General features: G+C 45.2%; 1 protein-coding gene across 2 annotated transcripts in view; it reads left to right on the forward strand.

The window, feature by feature from the left end:
- LOC138528636 (transient receptor potential cation channel subfamily M member 2-like) overlaps positions 1 to 25,288 on the forward strand; it is a 1,006,635-nt gene that overhangs the window by 938,517 nt on the left and 42,830 nt on the right. For both annotated transcript variants that reach the window (XM_069640452.1, XM_069640453.1), the window contains exon 23: positions 18,129 to 18,216. In XM_069640452.1, the coding sequence (XP_069496553.1) occupies positions 18,129 to 18,216 (88 nt within the window). The remainder of the gene's footprint in view (positions 1 to 18,128; positions 18,217 to 25,288) is intronic.

Here is a 25,288-nt window from a genome sequence, read left to right on the forward strand (position 1 = left end):
GCTACTCGCCCATCATTCCCACTTGCCGAGCAGACACTCATATTCTTTACCCTGAAGAATACTGTCCAGTAGGAAACTGACAGAGCAGGTCGGTGATTGTGATCAGGGGTTGGTGATGGTGGAAATGGTTAGGTGTGTTTGATGACAAGACATATCACTAAACAGTTTTTGGGAGTGAATTGATTTTGAGTCTGTGGTAGGTGGGAAAAGGCCCCACTTGCTTGAGGGACATTTCCCTAGATTAGGGTCATGGGGCCGTTCTTTACAGTCATGCTTGAGTTTTCTGTTTGCGACCCTGGCTTGGGAACTGGGCAGTAACAGAAGGCGTGCTTGCTTACACAGGAACATGTCTGTCTCTTGGGGCATTTCAAAGGAATCATGAGTCGCAAAGGGCAGTCAAATATGGGGCAAAGCTGGACTCAAACTAGGGTCTCCAAGTGCTTGATTGACAAGATTGTTATCTGATTATGCTGTTGCACATTATGGGCTCAAGACACAAAATGAGAGTGCACTTCCTCTACTCATGATATACGGTTTATAGTGATTGCATCGAATGCCAAAGCATCTAAAAAAAAGCAACGAAAAAAAATCATCGAAAGCATTTTTTTTTAATGGGGGGGGCTCTTACCCTCGTTATTTTACCACTATAAACCCATTATACTTAAAATAAAACCTTTACTTTTGAAAAAAATGCATTCATTTTCGACGCTTTTGGCATTCAATGCTTTGTATTCGATGCAATGACTGGACACCATGATATACCATGGTGGGAAATTCACACAGGAGGTGAACATCTGAGCATCACTGACGTGCACACTCACATATCACCCTTTTCAGAATAAAGCTTTGCAATTAAGCAATAGGGCAGGCAGCAGAGGGCATTGGCTGGCCTTCCCCTAAACCTGAGAGGGCTGCAGGATGCATAGACTGTTCTGGGCATTGTTTTACACTTGGAAGAGTGAGGGTGGGGGGGCGGGGGACAGGGGAGGAGGGTGCTTTTCTATACCATTCGCCCTTCTAGCAAAACATTTGTCTCTTTAGTACATTTTGACCTGGCAGAACCTCTATTGGTCTACCATGGTAAAATGGGCTTCCAACACCCAATGGAAGCAATGCATTTCTGGAGGGTGCCCTTCGCTTCATCGGGCCAGTGTACTAGTCAGTGGCCTACGCTGCTGGCCAGAAGGGGGTGCCAAATAGCAGGGTTTCCCCTTCTTTATGAATTGCAAAAGGCATGTCAATCAAAATGAGCCCAAGCGCCTGCATGGTGCCCTCTTGCAATTAGGGCATGTCCTGTTGCAACCCACAGAGCTCACATGTCTAGGAGCCTCTAATGTAGGGGTCTGCAGCCTGTGGCTCTCCAGATGTTTTGGACTAGAACTCCCACGATCTGTCACTGTTAGGGAGAATTCTCATTCTATGGCTAATTTCCCTTACCTATAGAGTCCCCCAGCAGCTTTGCTGGATTTGAAGGGTTTGTTTTTTCTCTTGCTAAGAGTGTGACTCTTTTTCTCCACTCTTAGGCATATTTGCTATGTGTGTTCTAGGCTATTTTTTGTGTTTAATTTCTATGGGGTTTATCTCACCCCCATAGAAACCATCTTTATCCACATGTGTTACACAGCACCCTCCGTCCCGTGACACAGTGGTGTCCTAGGGACCCCCAACCATAGACTCCTTACCCTGGGACTGACTACTGTCTCACAGGGCACATAAAGTCCAAATTGACCTTACTAGTTACTCTTTATGAACAAAACCAGTACAACCCATCTTACTATGGAGGTACTGGAAAGGGTTCATAGTTTTTCCTTTATGTTCATTTTCGAGAGGGTACCGTACAGTCCCTCTCTCGAAAGTTTCTGGCTGGTGGCAATGGTTACTACCAAAAATATTCGACCGCAAATATTTTCCTATGGGATTTTCCCATTGTTTGAGGCTACCACATTTACTGACAGCCTCTAACATACCCCCGGTTTATTTTTATATTAACTTTACTCCGGTAGGTTTTATTTGCCAGAACTTTTGTATAAATTCTTTCTGGTGTCTTTCTATAAGATCCTAACCCAGGTCGGGGATCCTTTGTTCGTCCTTTTGGCGGGCTTCTGCCAAGAAGCCCTCCTTTCGGCGGCACTGAGTCTAGGGTGGATCCATTGTGTGGGAGGGGGAGTAAGACCCCTGGACAGGGTTGCCTCAGCAACCCATATCGCACTCTGCCCTGATAGGCTGGAGGATCACCCGCCAGGATGACCACTCCACTGTGTGAGCGACAGCTAGGCTGTATGAATGGGGATATCTTTGCATAAAAGCAGGGTCCTGAGGACTGGAATAGCAAGACGTCACCACTGGAACTAAGAAGCCAAAGAGGAGAGAAGCCAAAGACATCTGCATCAACTGAACCACCGGTGAAGCCCTGCTGCAGCGTCTCACTACTTTTCTCCACACGACGAGAGAAGATCTTCATCTGCAAGAGCCTTCTTCCCTTGAGCTAGTGGGGGCCAACCAGTTTGCCAATTGCCTTCCAGGACCTGCCTTGATCGAATCGCCAGTGCCCTGCACTCAGAGACCGGATAGCGAAGCACCCGTCCACCCGGACAGCGATTTAAAGGAGCATACCTTTTATTTTGATGGCAGCACCGCGGCTGGATTCATCCCTGGGCAGTGCAGGAATCAAACCTTGTTCCACGACGAGAGTCTCTCTTCCTCTGCTGGATCGCCCAAACTGCAGGAACTGCCAGGAACAACCGCCACTGCAGGAGCCTCTTCTACATTTTAAGGTGCTTTGTTCCGCCAGGCCTCCCTTTTCATTTGGTAGCGCTAAAGGTGTTTTAAATCCTTTACCTACCTGCTGGATTGGCCGCCCCTATCATCTAACATTGTCTTTCACCTTCTGCAACCACCTTTTCGAATCGTTTAACAAAGACTTGACTGCAGCTACAAGAACATTTTGCTCCTGGGCACTTTGCCCTGTACAACTGACTCTGGCACAGGGCTATTGACTCTTGCTAAATCTGTTACAACTGCCTTCTCTAGATTGCTTCTCACCTAGAAATGTGTTGGTGCACCTAACTCTTATAACCACCTTTTCCTACCCACTTTTAAACTTGTGAAGTGTCATTTTGCTCGCTTTTCACCTAAGTATTATACATGCTAAAGTACTGCCTTGCCTAAACTTGTTCACAATCTTATTGGGAAGTGTTACTAGGGTGACTAAGAGTATATTCCTGTATAACTTGTTCTTTCCCTCCCTTGTGAGGAATTGATAGAGCGCCATTGATGTTTGGTTTTCACTGTGCCGTTTTGCTCAGTTTTCACTCTTGCTCAAACTTGTCTACAATTTAACTAGGGAGTTGTGTATACTTTTCTTGACTTATTTTAACTTGCTTTAATAACTGAGATTAATGTGTTGAACTAGAAGTGTGTAAAATAAATATATATATTCTTTTTAAGACAAGGCTTTGATCAGTGTTTCCTTGTGCCATAGTATTGTAGTCCTATTGTGTAAACCCTGAATACTGCTCATCTCCCTCTTGAGATAAGTCTGACTGCTTAGCCGCAGCTACCAACTAATCCTTTGTGGTACAGACTGATACCAAAGGGGATTTATTGCTCATAACTGTAGTCTTAATCTTCTGTAATGCTCCCTAAGGGAACTGCACAGGATTCTGCCTAACAGTCACCATTCACTAGGCTGCTATGGACTGGTGGGAATTGTAGTCCAAAACATCTGGAGAGCCAAAGGTTTTAGACCCCTGCTCTAATGGCACTAGAGGAAGGCTATTGCCTACTGATATCTGTTTCTTGACTGCATAATAGAAGGTCTGGCTCAAGTGAAAGCAGGGAACCTAGCAGGAAGAAGTGTTGATAAAGCAGCAGAGTCCGTACCAAGTCGCTCACCCTAGTCAGGTCAGAGTCATATTAAATCCCCCCCGTAACCTCTGGAAGCAGAGCAGTGGTTGGCTGAAGCAGACACACTTGCAGGTGGGAGCAGGAGGTGTGACTGGGTGGACCTCATGCGAGTTCCACCACAAGAATTCGAATGGCCTGTTTCACACAGTCTCAGAATAGGCCACCGTGTGCTGTGCTTGCAGCACATTTTGTCTGAAACATTTTCATTAGCATTAAACAACCTGCTAGATATAACTTTTTAAGCAATGCTGGAAGGGCTACCTCTGAATACTTGCCCCACAATTGACTTGTTGCAGTGTTGGCTCTCAAGTGGCAGTGTATGTATTCGTTCAGCTTTAAAGGAATGGCTAACGCCTGTAATTTTTCTCCACCAATCGTCATTACGCTTGCGCGGCACCGTATAGCGATAAGTTATCAAAAGAATTGGTGGCTCGTAACTTAAATTTTGTAGAACTTATCACTGCAACCTGCGCATCTCTACCACGGCTATCTTGTGGTAACTTTATCTCTAACATAATCTCGTTAACCCCTTAACTGCCAGGCTATTATGCAAGCCTATGCAAAAAGGACATTATTATTTCATGGCATAGTTTTGTACCAAAAAACATAAATTATTGAACATTTTCAGTATTAATTCATACATAACAGTATATCCAAATTAAACCATACAGTTGAAAATCATTTTTTTTCATGTACATCACAATTTAAATAACGTTGTTTTCACGTTTACATTTCTCATGGGTACATTTCCTATTGATGTTTGAGAGAAACTTATAGTCCATGTGTTGAACTTATAATTGACTGATGAGTCAGTAGTCCTTTGTTTTTGAAGTTTCTCTAATGCACTACGCGTTTCGGGTATATGAAACCCTTCATCAGGTGCGGATCTGTACCTTTTTACAACAATTTTTCAATTTCTGCAATTTAAAAAGAAAATTTGCAATTCAGTTCACTAATAATTAAATTCTTGCAATTAGTGTTTGTTATCAATTTTCAGTTCTTAACCTAAAGTACCTCAAAGTTCTGAAGACTTTCATTTCTTCAAAGAGAACGTAGTCATGTCCATGCCTCTGGCTAGCGATTGAGTTTGGTTCTACGGTTATTCTTGCTTCAAGCACCGGGAGGTGTTGAGATCTGTGAAGCGAATGAGAATTTACGTTTTTTTTTGTGTTGTTCCACTGAACGTCGCTTCATTATGTTGGGGTTTTGGACTGGGAACAGTCGTTAAATGAAAGCACTGTGTCCCAGTCACAAAACCCTGGATTAATTAGTTTGGGAAGGAGTTAACTAATTTTGAAGATGGTTATATGAACACTGTTACATTCCGTAAGTACTGCTCACCTTGTTTCATCAAATGACGGGGTGATTCGTCTTGCTTTCTGTAATCTGTTCGTCGACCACGCCTTTAGTCTGGGGTTATTTTGTTCACTCAGTAATACCTCTTAACCCGGTCGTGTTTTTCGTAGCACAGCTCAGCCGACAGAGGTGAGTACTCCGCTTAGCCCGAGTTTGCAAGTGTTCCCATGGTATTGGTAGTTGTGATGGTAACCGATTCTCCTGGGTCCTTTCTCTCTTTTCACATAGGTTAAAGTGCATTGTGTCTTTCTGTTTACTCGGGGGCCATCTTGAAATGACTATAGATGCCAATTGACAAAGGACTGGCAGTGATACTTCGTCTAAACTGGTTTTTGTAAACAGACTCAAGGTGCATATGGGATAAAAACGCTGGTGAATACACACATTCACCTTTTGTAAACTTGTTCTACACACAGCTCAGTTAGAGTCGCAATCGTTCTATGATTTCTGAGATAAACTCAACATTGAAGCGCTCATGCCGTAGTCAATACAGTTTGCACCGTGGTGGTCACAGAAAATGTGACTTGGATTTCTTTAAATAGAACTAAGGATTCATAAAAAACAGCGTAGATCCCAGTCCGCGTTCATTCCATTCGGCTGCATAGAGTTCAATTTCTCGATCCAGAATGTTTCTTTTTGTAATAGCATCCTATTGAGGTTTCCACCTCTTCTTGGTGCTTTTATATGTTCAAGAATAATAAACCTTATTTGGGCAATGTTATGTCTCTCTTTTTTGAAATGTTGGGTTACTGGTGATTTAATGGCGCCTGTTCTTATATTCGACTTGTGTTCTGACCATCTCAATTTTGCTTTCCTTGATGTCATTCCCACATAGTATATGCCACAACGGCATCATATTCCATAGATTACATTCTTCGAATCACATGTAGATGAATGATGAAGATTTATTGTATACCCTTTGTCGGGGTGGGTGATGGTATTGCCTGTTATTAAATTGTTACAATTGTTGCAATTATAGCACGGTGTTGTTCCTTTCCAATTTCCTTGAGTTTGTCTTTCCGCAGAGAAGTCAGCCTTGACTAAATGTTCTCTGATTGATTTGCTCTTACTATATGCAAATAGTGGGGGTTCTGGAAACAATCGTTTCATCACTGGATCAACTGTAAGGGTTGCCCAGTTTTTCTTAATGCTTTTCTTTATTTTAGAACTCTGTTGAGAGTAGGTGGTAACATATACCAGTTTCTCCACTTCTGTTTTTTCTTTTGGTTTTAGTGCCACTTCTCTACTGATTTTGTTTACTTTTTCAACACTCATGTTGATGTTTGCTGACTGATATCCTCTTTTTTCGAATTTGCTTTTGAGACCTTCAATCTTATTTTTGTATTCATTTTCTTCCGAGATGATGCGTCTGTATCTTAAAAATTGACTGAATTGAATACTTTGTATTGTTTTCTGTGGGTGAAAACTGTTTGCGTGTAGCAGACTGTTTCTGTCTGTAGATTTAGTGTAGATTGTAGTCTGGAGTTTTCCATTTTTCTTGTATATTTGTACGTCCAGAAATTCAATTGTCTCTTTACTGGATTTCATTGTTAGTTTTATCCTGGGTGCCATACTGTTCAGATGTTGAAAGAATGTCTCTAATTCTTCTTGAGGACCACTCCAGATGCCAAATATGTCATCTATGTACCGGAAAATACATTTAAGTTGTTGTGTCCACTGTACTTCATTAAAGATGTTGTTGTGTTGTAAGTATGCCATGTATGTGTTAGCATAGCTTGGAGCCATGGCGGCCCCCAATGGTGTTCCTGATATTTGTATGAAGTACTTATCTTCGAACATAAAGAAATTGTTCTGTAAGACAATTTTTAGTAGTTTTATGATAAACAATTTGTCTGCTTTGCATTCAGTGTCTGATTTTAGCAGTAGTCACTCCATGGCAAAGTCGATTTTCAACTGTATGGTTTAATTTGGATATACTGTTATGTATGAATTAATACTGAAAATGTTCAATAATTTATGTTTTTTGGTACAAAACTATGCCATGAAATATTAATGACTTCAAAACGTTGCATTAAAAGTGTTGAAAAATCCTTAATAACTATAACATTTACTTTTGCATCTAGGATGCCCAAAAGTGTGCACAGGGCATAGGTCACTTATGTGTAAGTGATCCCACAACCTTTCTTTGTATACTCGATTTTGTAGCCCAGAATCTCTCTCTGGTAGCACCTAAATACGTTAGGTAATTTCTGTGTAATATTCGAAATTTATTGATAAAGTCCTAATTATCTGAGGTGTGCTCTTCTACACCATTGCTACTGTTATGCAAAAAGGACGAGCACACTCGTCCTTGGCACTTAGGTTGGATGCCACCCCTCCCCGCCAGAGATATATGCAGCTGATGGAGCAAAATGTGCTCTCAATGCGTTTATTCAATAATGCATCGCCACCCAAGTGCGGAATACGCTCAATCCAGGAATGTGTAGCAGCATCGACTTTCTCGCTAATCACTCAGACTCATCTTTCAATAATATCATTTCTTGAATAATTAAAGCAGTCGACAAAGTGAAATGATGCAATGATTTGTGTTAACATGTCATTGTAAAAATGAACCACTGATATCAAAAAGTGGTTTGTGCGGCACAATAAACACGCATGGCATCATTTGATTTGCATGCTTTCGATTCCGAAACCACCGTGTTCTAAAAAAAAGTGGGACCAGTTGAACAAAGTCTTTGGCCTCCTTCTGCTTAAGTCTCTGAATCTGACACATTGGGCCTCATTACGAGTATGGAGGTAGCCATGGTGCTATTAGCGCCATGGCTACCCCATATCGCCTACCGGGTCCGGGTTCTCGGTATGGGGATTTACCGGGTCATTCCAACCTTGGAGGACCCGGTAAGTCCCCATTCTGAAAACCATTATCCATTCCCATTCGAGCCCCCATAGGGCTCAATGGGAATGGGGAAGGAGCTAATAACGGGCCCGCAAATAGCGGGCCTGTTATTAGCTCTCTGATTCTTTAGCGGCTCCCGCTAAAGGCGCCTGGTAAAACTAGGGACCCTTTGCGGGACCCGCTAAAGGTCCTCGAAATGGCAACGGTAAGGGTGCCGTTGCCGTTAACCCCTTACCGCCAACCTCGTAATGAGGTCCATTTTCAGAAAAGTCCACCATGTTGCCCACGGCGGTAGGCTTGCAGCATGTTCAGTAAACCTCATAGTTCTGTAATCTGGAAAACGGAGCGAAGCAAAGCAGTTTTCATTCTTGGTAACTGCCCCAGGATGAGGTGCTGGGCAGTTGGAGTAGACTCTTTGGACTGTGTTGGTGGCTTGGCTACCTGGCAGGTTGACGTCTCGGAGGAAGATGCTATTTGTGTTCGAATGAGATATGATTTCATGACCAAAGGCTTCATTGGTTTGGGTGGGCCATACATCTGCTGGAAGGCGGCTGCCTGAGGGTGCCTGAGCGAGGAGTGGCAGGAGAAACGTTCCTTGAGTGTGCTCTGCTCCTGCATAATGTATGTTTATGAGGATGTCTGGAAAATAGTCAGCCTTCCACCAGTCCCTCCATTTTGCAATCAGTATTTATTACGTTTTGCACAAAGTGCAGTCGCGCCCAGGATGTTTGCTGTGGTGGGGATGAGCCATGCCTCTGTGATAAAGAGGGTGTCTAGGTTGTGAGTGGTGAGGAGGCCAGCAATGCCTTCTTCATGTCCTGCATGCAGGTGGCATGTGGAGACTGGATATTTAGGTGTGTGGACTAAACAGGAATTGCCACCCAGGTGAGAGATGCTGGAGACATTCTACGGGACAAACCCTAGCCACATTATCTATTTGTAGTATAATAGTGAATTTGTTTATTTGTTTATTTTGACATTTGTAAAGCGCACCCAACCCTGCGGCATCTGGGCGCTGAATTGAATTGAGATTTAAGACTATGGGCCTCATTACACGATAGGCGGTAGGGGTTTACCGGTACTGGTAAGGGCACTGGTACCGGTAAACCCCTACCGCCTTACTACGAGTTCCCTTTGCGGGACCCGACTTCAATGGCTGGTTTTACCAGCCGTTAAAGTAGGGTGCCGCAAAGGGAACTCAGAGCTAATTACGGTACCGCAATTTGCGGTACCGTAATTAGCACCTTCCCCATTCCCATTATGCCCTATGGGGGCAAAAATGGGAATGGGGAAGAGCCTTGGTGAATGGGGAATTACTGCCCCCGCTCACCTTGGAGTAGGGCGGTAATTCCGCCATCCACCAAGGCGGACACGGTAAAATACCGGCAGCAACCATGGTGCTAATAGCGCCATGGTTACCGCCTACCGTGTAATGAGGCCCTATGCCCTAAACCTCATATATTAGAAGAGGGGCTGGAATGTAGGCCGGCAACTTGAGCTGCAGGTGATCGTGGATTGCCAGTGAGGTAAGATCTCGGTTTTGCTCGAATAATCTATAAGCAATTCCCATCCATTTACTGATGGCGGTCGTAGCTCCCTCAAAGTTGGTCCCAGAGGGGACTGCTGCACCATCCGGATGTGATAGGATTTGGGTATCATTCTGGTATGAATAGAATGACCTGCCATGGAAGTTGTGTATGCAAGATAACGCATGGCCAAACAGGCCAAATTGGTGGAGAAATTGCATAAGGGTGGTGTGGTCGACGGTGTTGATAGCAGTCTAGAGGTCCTATAGGACCAAAACCCTGACACCGCCGTCATCAATCATTCGCTTGATGTGGAGGTAAAAATATAAGTGTATAAGAGGTTATTTAATACGCGCTTAATACTGAAGAGGTTCTTAAGCATAACCCGGGGTTCCAACCTGTGTTGCTCTGTGTCACCTTGCTGAGCTATACTACCCGTACTATAAAAACCGAAGCCAGATTTAAATCCAGCCTGTTTATCATCCGGATTACAACACAATTCAGTGTGATGGGTCAATTGACAGGTCATAGCAGCATGAAAACATTGACCAGGAAACCAAAGCCTTGAGATGGACAGCGAGAACTAAGCCCTAATTTCAAGAGACAAATAATGAAACAGGGCTAGAGATCTGTCCCTGTGCGGTGTGGGTAGGGACCTATCACAGCCTGGGGTGGGAGGCATCCCAGGGTAGATGCAAGAGCCACTCCAACCGCAGAGGGGGAAGGTGGCAGTCGAGAGGGCCACGTTCCTGTCCCATCCCTTTGTGCCTGGTTGCATGACAGCCGTACCACTGTCTATCACCCCAATGCCTGCACAGCACCATTTTGGCCAGTATCTTTCTGTGTGTTACAATGGAGCATCCAGCAGAAACCCAGAAGAGGAGAGACCCAAATGATAGAGAAGCAGAGAAAACCAGGCATTAACCTGAACATAGCAGAACGCTACGCGATTCACTGCAGTTAACGACTCAGCCCAGTAGCATAGGGGTTCAGGTGGCTCCATCCACCCAGGCAGAGCAACAGGCACTGGTGCACTGGGAGAGCGAGTCAGGGCGTGGAACGCTCAGTCGTACCTGCTAAGTTAGGAATATTACGCATACCTGTCTGGGAGCAGCTTAGTGGCACCCGCATCAAACCGAGATTGCCCACCAGCCGGCAAGGATTTGCATGAACTGGGACATTGAATGTTGCAGGCTGCCATTGCCAGAGACTGGCGGACAAAACTACACAAAAGGGGGGCACGGCTTAAGACACTTGAATGTTCTGATGCTTATAACACCTGTACTGGGGAAAAGAAAGGCAGCGATGGAACCGGGTACCAGCTGAGGCAAAGGGTCAATGGAAGGAAAAAGAGGAGGATGAAAGGGCGCACAGGAAGCAGTGCGTTGTTTGGGTCAGGTAAGGAGAGCAGCAGAAAGGGAAAGAGATCAGGCAGAGGAAGGACGGAGCAGAGGAGCGTGGGAGAAATGTATTGAAGGAGCATGCAAGATGAGGTATTCGTTGGTGAGAGAGAGTGGTGCTGGAGTTTGAGTGGGATTGACAGGTAAGTGAGTAAGATTAGTAGTAGGAGAGTAGCAAGTAAAAGAAAGGTAAAAGAGGGTGGACTGGGAGTAGAAGTAGAGCAGTACGGGTAATAATAGTAGAGTGGAGAGTGGAGAGAGGAGAAGTAGTAGAGTAGAGAGTGGGGTAGTAATAGAGTGGAGAGACAAGCAGTAGAGTTGGGTAGTAGAGTGGAGAGGGGAGAAGTAGTAGAGTGGAGAGTGGGGAAGTAGTACAATGGAGAGAGGAGAAGTAGTAGAGTGGGATAGTAGTAGAGTGGAGAGAGGAGAAGTAATAGAGTCGGGTAGTAGTAGATTGGAGAGAGAAGTAGAGTGGGGTAGTAGTAGAGTGGAGAGGGGAGAAGTAGTAGAATGGAGAGTGGGGAAGTAGTACAGTGGAGAGAGGAGAAGTAGTAGAGTGGGGTAGTAGTAGAGTGGAGAGTGGAGAAGTAGTAGAATGGGGTAGTAGTAAAGTGGAGAGAGGAGAAGTAGTGGAGTGGAGAGTGGGGTAGTAGTAGAGTGGAGAGAGGAGAAGTAGTAGAGTGTGGTAGTAGTAGAGTAGAGAGAGGAGAAGTAGTAGAGTGGGGTAGTAGCATAGTGGAGAGAGGAGAAGTAGTAGAGTGGGCTAGTAGTAGAGTGGACAGAGGAGAAGTAGTAGAGTGAGGTAGTAGTAGAGTGGAGAGAGGAGAAGTAGTAGAGTGGAGAGAGGGGTAGTAGTATAGTTGAGAGAAGAGAAGTAGAGTGGGGTAGTAGTTGAGTGGAGAGAGGAGAAATAGAGTGGAGAGTGGGGTAATAGAGTGGTGAGAGGAGAGGTAGTAGAGCAGGGTAGGAGTAGAGTGGACAGTGGAGAAGTAGTAGAGTGGGGTAGTAGTAGAGTGGGGTAGTAGTAGAGTGGACAGAGGAGAAGTAGTAGAGTGGAGAGTGGGGTAATAGTAGAGTGGAGAAGTAGTAGAGTGGGATAGTAGAGTGGAGAGATGAGAAGTAGTAGAGGGGAGGGTGGGGTAGTAGAGTGGAGAGAGGAGAAGTAGCAAGTAAAAGAAAGGTAAAAGAGGGTGGACTGAGAGTAGAAGTAGAGCAGTACGGGTAGTAATAGTAGAGTGGAGAGTGGAGAGAGGAGAAGTAGTAGAGTAGAGAGTGGGGTAGTAATAGAGTGGAGAGACAAGCAGTAGAGTGGGGTAGTAGTAGAGTGGAGAGGGGAGAAGTAGAGTGGAGAGTGGGGAAGTAGTAGAGTGGAGAGAGGAGAAGTAGTAGAGTGGGATAGTAGAGTGGAGAGAGGAGAAGTAATAGAGTCGGGTAGTAGTAGATTGGAGAGAGAAATAGAGTGGGGTAGTAGTAGAGTGGAGAGAGGAGAAGTAGCAGAGGGGAGAGTGGGGTAGTAGTAGAGTGGAGAGAGGAGAAGTAGTAGAGTGGGGTAGTAGTAGAGTGGAGAAGTAGTAGACTGGGGTAGTAGTAAAGTGGAGAGAGGAGAAGTAGTGGAGTGGAGAGTGGGGTAGTAGAGTGGAGAGAGGAGAAGTAGTAGAGTAGGGTAGTAGTAGAGTGGAGAGAGGAGAAGTAGTAGAGTGGAGAGTGGGGTAGTAGCATAGTGGAGAGAGGAGAAGTGGTAGAGTGGGTTAGTAGTAGAGTGGACAGAGGAGAAGTAGTAGAGTGAGGTAGTAGTAGAGTGGAGAGAGGAGAAGTAGTAGAGTGGAGAGAGGGGTAGTAGTAGAGTTGAGAGAAGAGAAGTAGAGTGGGGTAGTAGTTGAGTGGAGAGAGGAGAAATAGAGTGGAGAGTGGGGTAGTAGAGTGGAGAGAGGAGAGGTAGTAGAGCAGGGTAGCAGTAGAGTGGAGAGTGGAGAAGTAGAAGAGTGGGGTAGTAGTAGAGTGGGGTAGTAGTAGAGTGGACAGAGGAGAAGTAGTAGAGTGGAGAGTGGGGGTAATAGTAGAGTGGAGAGTGGAGAAGTAGTAGAGTGGGATAGTAGAGTGGAGAGATGAGAAGTAGTAGAGGGGAGGGTGGGGTAGTAGAGTGGAGAGAGGAGAAGTAGTAGAGCAGATAAGTAGTAGAGTGGGGTAGTAGAGTGGAGAGAGGAGAAGTAGTAGAGTGGGGCAGTAGTAGAGTGGAGAGAGGAGAAGTAGTGGAGCGGGGTAGTAGTAGAGTGGAGAGTGGAATAGTAGTAGAGTGGTGAGAGGAGAAGTAATAGAGTGGGGTAGTAGTAGAGTGGAGAGTGGAGAAGTAGTAGAGTGGGGTAGTAGTAGATTGGAGAGAGAAGTAGAGCAGGGTATTAGTAGAGTGGGGTAGTAGTAAAGTGGAGAGAGGAGAAGTAGTGGAGTGGAGAGTGGGTAGTAGTAGAGTGGAGAGAGGAGAAGTAGTAGAATGGAGAGTGGGGTAGTAGTATAGTGGAGAGAGGAGAAGTAGTAGAGTGGGCTAGTAGTAGAGTGGACAGAGGAGAAGTAGTAGAGTGAGGTAGTAGTAGAGTGGAGAGAGGAGAAGTAGTAGAGTGGAGAGAGGGGTAGTAGTAGAGTTGAGAGAAGAGAAGTAGTAGAGTGGGGTAGTAGTTGAGTGGAGAGAGGAGAAATAGAGTGGAGAGTGGGGTAGTAGAGTGGAGAGAGGAGAGGTAGTAGAGCAGGGTAGCAGTACAGTGGAGAAGTAGTAGAGTGGGGTAGTAGTAGAGTGGAGAGAGAAGTAGTAGAGTGGGGTAGTAGAAGAGTGGACAGAGAAAAAGTAGTAAAGTGGAGAGTGGGGTAGTAGTAGAGTGGAGAGTGGAGAAGTAGTAGAGTGGGATAGTAGAGTGGAGAGACGAGAAGTAGAGTGGAGGGTCGGGTAGTAGTAGAGTGAAGAGAGAAGTAGTAGAGTGGGGTAGTAGTAGAGCGGCGAAAGGAGAAGTAGTGGAGCGGGGTAGTAGTAGAGTGGAGAGTGGAGAAGTAGTAGAGTGGGATAGTAGTAGAGTGGTGAGAGGAGAAGTAATAGAGTGGGGTAGTAGTAGAGTGGAGAAGTAGTAAAGTGGGGTAGTAGTAGATTGGAGAGAGAAGTAGAGCGGGCTATTAGTAGAGTGGGGTAGTAGTAGAGTGGAGAGAGGAGAAGTAGTAGAGGGGAGAGTGGGGTAGTAGTAGAGTGGAGAGAGGAGAAGTAGTAGAGTGGATAGTGGGATAGTAGTAGAGTGGAGAGAGAAGAAGTAGTAGAGCGGGGTAGTAGTAGAGTGGAGAGAGGAGAAGTAGTAGAGGGGAGAGTGGGGTAGTAGAAAAGTGGAGAGAGGAGAAGTAGTGGAGTGGAGAGTGGGTAGTAGTAGAGTGGAGAGAGGAGAAGTAGTGGAGTGGGGTAGTAGTAGAGTGGAGAGAGGAGAAGTAGTGGAGTGGGGTAGTAGTAGAGTGGAGAGAGGAGAAGTAGAGTGGAGAGTGGGGTAGTAGTAGAGTTGAGAGAAGAGAAGTAGTAGAGTGGGGTAGTAGTTGAGTGGAGAGAGGAGAAATAGAGTGGAGAGTGGGGTAGTAGAGTGGAGAGAGGAGAGGTAGTAGAGCAGGGTAGTAGTAGAGTGGAGAGTGGAGAAGTAGTAGAGTGGGGTAGTAGTAGAGTGGAGAGAGGAGACATAGTAGAGTGGGGTAGTAGTAGAGTGGACAGAGGAGAAGTAGTAGAGTGGAGAGTGGGGTAGTAGTAGAGTGGAGAGTGGAGAATTAGTAGAGGGGGATAGTAGAGTGGAGAGACGAGAAGTAGTAGAGTGGGGGGTGGGCTCCTTTCATGGCATGATTTTAGGGCCTCCACTCTCCTCAATCTGGTGAGGAGAAGAAGAATGAGGGGTTCCTTTTTTTAACGCCGGAAGACTGTTATGTCCATCCCTCTGATAGATGTTTGGGAGGAAGGTTTGGCCCTGAGGAAGACGCCGAACACCTCCACCGCCCTCCACCTCAGTGAGACAGACTGGAAAAGAAGTACATGGTCCCGGACTTGGCCCCTAGTTGCTTGAGATTGCAACCTTCTCCACACTCTGTGGTGTCTGCCACTGCCAGGAAGCATTCGGCGAACCCGTCATCCTCGTCCATGCGCCTCCGGACCATGAGGGGAAGAAGCTTAATGCAGTGGGGAAGCGCATCATGTACACTGCAGCTTCCACTGTCAAGGCCGCCAATGCCCTGGCCATCCTATCCCAGTATGACCGGGAGTCTGGTACAAGCTAGACCCTAAAAGATCTTGAAGACTGGGATTAAACATAAGCAGTTGAAGACATTCCCAAGAGGCTTTCATAAGTACCTTTTTGAATTGGCTTTTGTTGAGCCTCTTACAGTCTCTTCCCTTGTATAGGCTGCTTGTATTAACTTGGCCACAGCATTTGATAGTGTGAATCACTCAATGTTATGGCATAATCTAGTGGGGGTAATATTCTGATTGCATTAAATTCTAATACTTGCATTCAAGTACGTTTGGATAGTGAAGGAAGTTTGTCTTCAAAAACCGAGACACATCGGGCACGCATGATAACATAACAACTTGACTATAAACATTGATAATTCTGATCATTAGCTCTGTACGTTCTAGTAAGGGCAATACATTTGTTTGAAATATCCACAATATAAAACTTGAAACGGTTCAATAGCTGACCTATTTGGGTCTCTGACTTTATTAGAGACATTCTAAACAAGCCGAATAATTGAGATTGAGAACAAGAGACCTTATGTTCTTGGTGTAGCTAAAAAGAATCAATCATAAATATGGTCACCTCTTCTATTGCCAGTAATCAATTATTCCAAAGCTAACACTGTGCCCCACAAACAAACCATTAAAAAACCTGTACGTGCCCTTGAGAATCCAAGTGGTTTTTGTGCCATCTAGGACACATTCTAAGATTGAACCATTTTGGGAAATATTGTTTACAATCCAGTGTTTTTGTCCTCTGCTTACTTTCAGAAGCACATTTTATCAGGAATACAGGTTTCATTAATACTAGCAACTCTTAGATTTATTCAAACTATATTGCCTCCTACTAAGTGGGCATCTGCTTAATTGATATGGTTTTGTGATTTTAATATGTTTCACAATTTGTAAGTATTGTACTATTTATTTTGTATCTCAACAGGTGTTTTTTGCATTGAATGCACTGCAAGTGATGATATTTATTTGTATGTTAGGTATTCCATTTTTGTTATGTAGTTTAGGGTGTTGTCTGTTATCTATTTCTGAGTGATGGATTTATTTTCTATTGTATTGTGTATGTACAGGGATTGTTTGTTTATTGAATGGGTTTTATTTTGTGTACAGTTTATTTTGGAACCAGTACACAATAAAACAAAAGTAAATGACCTGTAACATGTAAATAGGTTTCAACATCTTTATTTTGTTCTTAATATGATAGGTTGGAGGAAAGCATAGTGGTCAGATGGATTCAACTGAAAAGGGAGAGTCTAAGAAACTGTTGGAAGGAGGAAAGATAAAGGGTCTTCTTTGTGATGTCCTATTCTAATAATGTCCTGTGTTGTTCCCCTAAACTCTCAGTCTCTTAGGCACCCACCCATGATGTGGGTTTTCAATTTGCTCAGAACAGTCAGGATGTTTACCTGCCCCAGCAAAATTCTTTCTCTTTGCCTTGGTCTCTGTCGTTGCCTTGATCTTTGCCTTTGACCTGGTCTTTGCCTTTGTCTTGGTCTCTGTCTTAGCCTTGGTCTCCGTCATTGCCTTGATCTTTGTCTTTGACCTAGTCTTTGCCTTTGACTTGGTCTCTGCCTTTGCCCTAAACTCTGCCTTTGACTTTGTCTTTGCCTGGGCCTTTACCTTTGACTTGGCCTCTGTCTTTGCCTTGATCTTTCCTTTGACTTGGTCTCTGCCTTTGCCTTGATCTTTATCTTTGACCTGGTCTCTGTCTTTGCGTGGGTCTTTGCCTTTGACTTAGCCTCTGTCTTTGCCTTGATCTTTCCTTTGACTTGGTCTCTGTTTTTGTCTTGATCTTTAACTTTGACATGGTCTCTGTCTTTGCCTTGGTCTCGGTCTTTGCCTGGGTCTGTGCCTTTGACTTGGTCTCTCTCTTTTCCTTGATCTTTGCCTTTGAATTGGTCTCTGCCTTTGCCTTGATCTTTGCCTTTGCCTTGCTCTTTGACTTTGTCTCTGCCTTTGCCTTTAACTTGGTCTCTGCACAGATACAGTTGTCTACACGTCTTTCGGTTGTCTGTTTTGGACTACAATACATTCATCCATTTGATAATGCAACCTTCGTCAGGACCACAATGGGGAATTCAGTCATTCCCATTTACCAGGTGAGTTACACCACAAATGTATTGCCGTCCAAACAGACAACTGAAACATGTGTAGACAAATGTATCTGTGCAATTGATTACACACAGATAGAACCATCTGTGAGTCAGGTGGAGGGCATTTCACAGTGCAAAGAATATGTATTGTTGACCAAGTGGTCAGAGAGACAGGTGTGATTTGTACAGGTTTTTCAAAAGTGAAACTGAATAGATGGTAGGATTGAATGTATGTGAGTTGAATTTTGAACAAATAGTTTTGATATCTGTTTTATCAATCTATATTATATATTTGTGTATGACAATAAAATGTATTTGAACTTAACGTGTTGCATTTATTGATATATTTAAAAAGATAAATGTTTCAAATGTGCCATTCCCTATTCTATGGGTCCATTATTGTTTGTTCTGAAAGATGCGCAGGCCAGCCCCCTTGCATGCATTATTGTCGGCTAATATACACCCAACACTACTGTATGACCGGCTGCCATTTGAAATGTGCTAATGCATCTCATCATTTGCGTCCCAAAAAAGCTTTTTAGAATTTGGCCCCAAACGTAATGAAGCCTATGACTGCATGGCAGCCTGATTCAGGAGCTGCTGTCCCTGATTTACAGTATGGAGCCTCGATTGCAGCTTCCCAATAAATCTGTCCAACGTCATATGTCTATGATCATGTGCAATGTGTCTTGAGGCAGGTGTGGAATCTTACACTTGATATTTTGTGCATCTCGCATGTAGGTGTCCCAGGTGTCTGAGTCCTTGAACTGGATCATGGACGCACTGGCAGAAGGCGGGCTCGGGTCCAAAGGCAAGCCCCCTGACATGGGTAAGTGAACAGGTTGTTACTGGGGCTATATGAGTCGCCTTGGGTGAGAGGGAGGGCTGACACTTTCAATAAATAAGAAATAAATGGCATTCAGAGAACGCGTGGTAGTGGATCATCATCTCTGTGTTGTGTGGGGAAGAGGTATGTTGTTGTACTTGCTTAGTGCTAGGGCACCGTTGTTGCCGGACCGGCAAACTACGAGTCTGCGGGTGGGTGCCATTCCGCCCGCCAAGATCAGACCTGGCGAGCAGAACGGCACCCGCCCGCAGACTTTCACGGAAGCACTGGCCCCGTTATTAACAGTGCCGGTGCTTCTGTGGTCCCCATTCCCAGGAGTGAGGATCAACATTTTACCGGCGCCTGACTTATCGGACCGCCGGACCCGTAATGAGTGCCATTAATGACACTGGATACCTGAGGGGCCCTGCATCCGAATGGGAGGAGGTGGTTGTTTGCCCTCCCACTGATCCTCATTACATTTGATTGTTTAGGCTCAAGCGTTACCCATGGGACACTGAAATGTGCAACATTTTAGTTAATCTTCCATACTATAGCTCCCTCTGAAAATCCGGGAAGATGACACGAGGATGTGTAGCCCCAGAAATAGTCAGATCCCTGACAACAAAGGTAGCAGTAGTAATGCTTCATGCTTTATCCCGCTTCCGCCATTTACATAGAATACAATAGATACATAACACAAAAGCGTACAACCACACGTTTACATATACACAGTTAAAATACTGTGGTTTAAAAGTTTGCAACTTGTAAAAAATGCAAAATGTTCCGATCTTCGTTAAGGTTTACATATCACGTGAGAAAACTGTGTTACAATGTCCTACCCAGACGTTTAAAAGAGGCATTCATGTATTCACACAGGTCAGATACAGAACAGCTCCGACAAAACGAACTTCATTGCCTCAGAGACTGATCTGATTTTACGGGTACACCGGCCGCTTAGCCACTTACAGCGTCTTACAAATGAACAAATTAAATAAGTGGGGTATGTCCTCAAGCTGTCACAAGAGCAACACTTGTTCTTAAAAAGCCAGGACGTTCGGTCTCTTAGTGGTAAAATGTTTAGTCTGGCCATAGCCGCTATGCGTTTGTGGGCCGGTGATCGGATTGTGCTCTCTAACGTATTTATGGACATTGAGCTGCAAGCAATAGCCAAATATCTTGGCGCGCACACATTTGTAGTAGTGATCAAGGCCTGGTCAAATTCCAGATCCTTGGCATTCATTTTAAGCTGTTTACAAACTGTGCCCGCCTTGAGTTGCATATATCTATAACCCACCTTTTACTTATGGAGGTGCAACTATCAATCCAAGGATAGGTGACCTGAGAGCCTTTTGACATGCTTTCCCCCAAAGCATTTCTGATTTTAAGGTTTGCTGAAGAACCCAAAAATAATTTCCAGAAGTATTCCAAGGATTTCAGTTCTACCCACACACTAATACCTGCAGTACCTATTTCCAGCCGTAAAGTCGCCCCAGGAACACTCAGACCCAAAGCTAGTAGCTTCCGGAAAAATACGATCCAGGGTGCAACAATTCGCGCTGCCCCGTATTTCCATACTGTATAAGACGGACGTGTGTACTTTAGCCTCCATGACCTGGATACATTTGTCAAACCCCAGGCTGCCGAACTTGTAGTAAAACTTCGTCAGGCTGCCTAGGTCTGTCCGGAGACTGTTTTCCACCAGCTCCAGATGTGGGATCCAGGAACGATTGCGTCCAAAAACCAACCCAACGTAGCAATAGATGCCCACTACTTCAATCTTTACTTCGTTCATCGACAATATAAATTTAGATTTATTACTACCAAAGGCCACTATTTGCATATAAAATGGTGGAATAAATCACTCTGTTTAAAGCTGGCAGCAATATGACTCCATCATTGGTGGAGGGATTGAAATCTGAAAGAAAAATAATACAAGCAAGGGGGCAATTGGGCAGCCCTGTCTTACCCCTTTATTGACTATAAACTATGCAGAAGGCCCTTGGCCTGATTGTCTGACAGCAGAGGCCATAGTGTCTGATTTAAGGGCAAAGATCAACTGCAAATAGTGGGTGGACTGGGCACTCCAGTGTTTGGAGTTTACTCCACAGAACTGCTCGATCTACTGAGTCGAATGCCTTTGCAACATCTAAAAAGGCAACACAAACACGGCCACCTTTTAATGAACCACACTTTTCGACTATCATTTTAAAAAAACTTAAGCATGATCAATTGTTGCAAAGCCCTTTCTAAAACCTGATTGGTAGGGAGAGGTATAATGTCATTATCTGCTCCCCAGGACCCATGCCTAGGTGCCAAACAGCTGGCAAACATTTTAGAGGCCCCGTCTAGCAGGGATATGGGACAGTAGCAGTGGGGATTGGCGTGAGAGCCCTTCCTGAAGACAGGTCTAATAATGCTCTTATTCCAAGTGGTAGGAAGGACCAAGGTGCGCGCAATCACGTTAAATAATTTCTGCAAGATTGGAGCCCACCAACCTGGAAACCATCTGTAGATGTCCAACCTGATACCATCTGGGCCGGGAGCTTTACCAAGCTTGCTGTTGTTAATGGTATGAATAACCTCATGGATTGAAAAGACAATCCTGCAATTGGAACAGCTAAGTGTCCAAGATGTAAGGGACACCACTGCTTCCACGTTATACAGGATGGCCCTGTAATGAGACGCCCACTGAAATGGTGGAATTGAGCATCCAATCATGTGGGCATGATTTGGAAACCGATGCGCTATGAGGTTCCCTTTTCATTGTTTTCCTTGACTATCTATTTCAAAAGTTTCCATTGCGTCTCATTACAGGGCCATTGCGTTGTCTGTATGGATTGTTTTTTCTTCACGCTCAGGAGTTTTTTGTACTCTTGTGTCAGAACACCGAATCCTAGTGGACTTTCTCGCTTACCCGACAGACTTTCGGGGGTCAAAATAGCTAGGAACAACATTAATCGCTTCCGTTCCTTTAAAGGCTTGTTTCAAAGGCATTGGGGGTTGCCATGGCGACGCTGGCCGCTAGTACGCCTGCAGTCACGTGTTGCTCCGGTTTCCCGTTCACGTGACTCCCGCGTTGTGGTCATGCAAATTTAGGCCGCCCCGTTTGCTGCTTCAGTGCTTCTGATCGTTTTCCTCGGAACACAACAGTGGCGCTTTTGTTATCCTGGATCTTGCTCCTTCACGACCTTTTGCCTGTCTATTGGATTTGCTCTTGTCTTGCCCACGGTACTTCTGCTACGAACTGCTGCTACGACCCGGACTTCCTTTTGACTTCGATTCACGTCTCCTGCTTCACTTTGCCTGCTTACCTGGATTGTCTACTTACGTCTCTCAGAAGAAGGATCTTTCACCCTAGGCGTACGCGTGCTGGCGGGAATAGGAAACTGGTGCTGGACTAGAGACTACCTACAGCACATTTTGGACTTCGCACAACTTCCTAGGCGTACGCGTTCCGGCGGGAATAGGAAACAAGTGCTGGACTAGAGACTGCCTATAGCACTCTTGGGAACTCGCTGAACACTCTAGGCGTACGCGTGCCGGCGGGAATAGGGTTTTGTACTGGACCCAAGAAACCTTTCAGCACCTGTGAGACTGCTTTCTTCTCAGACTTTCCCTTTGGATCCGTTTAGATCAACTACATCACGCTTTCCTCGTTGCATCTCTTCTTACGGATATACAAGTAAGAAATCTCACCTCGTGTTCATTTTCCAGTTATTGGCTTTTTTTATCCTTGTCTTATGTAAGTTCTTGTATCATTCCAGAGGCTGATTAGTTCCAATCTGCTGTCGTTTTTTCTTGTTGGACATGTTATGCACATTACCCTACTGACACTCAGTGAGTTTCCAGTGTGTCCTGTGCAGTTGCCAAGCACCTTGAAGGAAGTTGCAGTCATCAGGGGTTCCAGAGTGTCCTGTTCCTTCTTCAAACATCTTTCAACCAATTGAATGCTCAGACTGTTTTTTATGCACAACTGAGTGTTACATTGGTGGGAAGAAATAAACTACTGCAGTACGGGTTCAACAGCTCCTCTTCGTTCACCAGGCGCTTTACCCTATTAAAGTTCACTGTTCTGACATCTTGTTTTTAAATTCTACAAGTGACCAGCTGTCATGTTTTTGTAATTAGATGCGGCCCACAATTCGAATGTGGCCCTAAAACATCATACGTCGTACCAGAAGGATCATTAGACTTATTTGTCCGACGGCCAGAAGATAACTCCGACCCCGCTGTTAATTACCAATGATAAGAGTAGTTAATTCCTCATGGATGAGAATTACACTGGATCATCTAGCTGAACCTTGGTAAAAAAAAGTCTTGCTTACCTGGCTCTGCCTCAAAATGCAAACCAACTTGTCCTTGGGTCATTTCAATACACAAGAGGCTTTGAAAGGTTCTTCCAGGTCGACAGGCAGGTTAGATTTTTGGGGGGCTGAGTTCCACAAAAGAACTAACGGGTTTTGGTCACTTTCCGGCTTTCACAATCCTCAAAATCTAATACCCGCCGAAAAGAATACCAGTCTATCAAGCAATAATCAATTAAAGAGGCTATGGTGCCAGACTTGTAAGAAGCCTTCGGTGGAAAGTCACTGTGACACCTCCCATTGAGCTCAGCCAAAGAAGAATGGAGTAAACAAAGAGTTGAGTAAGGGTCCTCTCATGTCTGCTGACAGTAGACACCGGTTCCTCTTTGGAATACCACAGGTGACTTTCAGTGAATTTCTGTTGTTGTCAAGTCTAGCGTTCCCACCCAATTTGTCATTAAAATCCCCCGCAATGATTGTGCGTAACTCCCTAGGAATTTCCAGCAAATTTGCTAACCAGCCATTCAGTGCAAGAAACATTTTAAAATTCTCTTTCAGGTGCAGATAGACGTTAATAATAAAAAGCTTATATTCAGTTAACTGCTGAAAGTGCTAGGGCTTGGTCTGAGGGGCTACACATAAACATTGGATACCAATTAAGAGACCTTCGTATTAAAGTTTCCAAACCCTTTCTCGGGCGACTGGACCCCTTATGGGTTGCAGCACTTGTGAATACCCAAACATCATAAAAAATATGAACTAGCTGGGAATCTTCTTCCAACCAGGTCTCATTGCGCCCATTCTTCAGGATTACTAGGGAGACAGGCAAACTAGTCCTCAATTACGTTGAGAACAACCGGGATGGCTGAAACAATTCTCTCTCCAGCATGACCAACGGCCATTGGAACAAACTGATGTGCAGTAGGGCGAAAAAGCTGGTGCCCCCATCATCACCCTCCTAGCTGACATATCACCAGGTGCCGAAGCCGGGCGTGTATCAACACCCTGATGCACACTCTCACTATCTGTATACACGCGTGCTCATAGTAACGATCAATTGAACGTTCAAGTGCCTCCAAAACTGATCTGTCTGAAGGCACAGCTGAAAAAGAAGCTGCTAAAACTGGCGATAGTTTCTTGAGTAGCGCATAGCGTGGGGTCTGGAAGCAATTTTAAGGGATGCAGCAATGGATGAAATATAACATTCTGAAAATGGCCTGAAATTATTGCTGTACGGGACAGATCTGATTCTGCTCCAGGGCCCATTTCACTTTGCCCGCTTTCACCGTTTCCCGAATGTTCGCCGTCTAAAGTGGTCAGGCTGCAGAGGGTACACTTAATGGAGTATTGCTTCATTGACCCTATCGGTCTTCCACTTAAGCAATTGGGCTGCTTACCCCACCCCCCCTTTGAGAGCACTTGTGTGGGCTTCTTTTGCTGAGGTTTCACCATGGCGGGCACTGAGAACTACTAAGGACCCAGGTAGGTAAGATAAATTGCGGGATGTTGTAAGCTTAGTCACATTAAATAAGGCTTTCTGGTTTAACACCAGTGACTCTGGGAATCACCAGGGCATCCTATAACTGGCACTGTTTGGGGCAGCTCAGACCCCCACCCCCTACGGTGCCAATGCCAGTGCCGTTGGGTAGAGAAGAAGGGGATGGGGTGCCCGTAAAACGCAGAGGTGCTTGATGGGGAGTAACAGCGCTCGGGTGTATTTTAAAAGCAAGAGTGTAATTCAGGGTCTCCCCACATCCCCTTCTGCAAAAACTCCCATCATTTGCATAACTCTCAGTGCCTCCCCCTTAGTATTTCAATGTGAATTATACTTAAGCAAAACCAAGAGAATCTGACTCACAAATAAATGTACTTGGCAAATGTTAGAGTCCACCAACCATGTTAATTGGCATAATGCTACACTGGTGTTTCAGTTGTAATATAAACAGATAGCATCACTTACAAATACCTCATTCCTGTCGGGGCTCTGGGCCATGCAAATATCAATTTGCAAGTTATGTCCCATGTAGAGACTCTATTGTCAGCCTCGCTGCGGTCACGCGCACCCTCGGGTTCTGTTATGGAACGTGGGCCGCGTGACCTGCGTGACCACAGGAGGCGGTTGCAGTTTGAACGAGTTTGAGCCTGGCCATGAAGGGCTCCGGGGGGCTCCTTAAATAAAAGACTTACCCGCGTACCCTGTGTCGTCCAACTTCCTTCATATGGCGACGAGGAAGAGGCACAGGGAGCCCGCCACGGAGCCCAGCGACGTTCCTCTGCATGTGATTGAGGGACGTCCGCAGCGCTGGGGGCGAGTCCTTGCGACCGGCAGAGCAGGTCACACGGTGAGCGGAGGGGCGTGAGGCCGGACTGTCTCCGCGGCGGCCAGGTGCTGTGTGCGAGGTGCTGTGGGGAGACGGTCCATGTGACCCTGCAGGAAGAGCGTCCCTGCCTCTGCTCTGAGCAGCAGAACGTAGCATCAGAAGGATCCCACGCAGCTATTCCTGGTTGGTGCCGCCCACCCCGGCTCCTATTGGGCGGGAAGGTGAGGAGCTGGGGGAGGAGGGGCAGGGCACAACCGGAGGGGGAGGCACAATTTAGTGGCAAGAGTGCCAATCAGAGGCCACAACAAGGGGAGGTGCCTCCCAAAGAATAACATTGGAACTGTTGAATGGCAACTATAGAGGAATTACTACAGTACATTGGGAAGTATTGAAGGACTTGCAAAAGCAAGGATAATATTGAGACTGTTGATTTGGCAACAAGAAGGT

Source organism: Ambystoma mexicanum, chromosome 7q, assembly GCF_040938575.1.
Source record: "Ambystoma mexicanum isolate Mex_15411 chromosome 7q, UKY_AmexF1_1, whole genome shotgun sequence".
NCBI lineage: Eukaryota > Metazoa > Chordata > Amphibia > Caudata > Ambystomatidae > Ambystoma > Ambystoma mexicanum.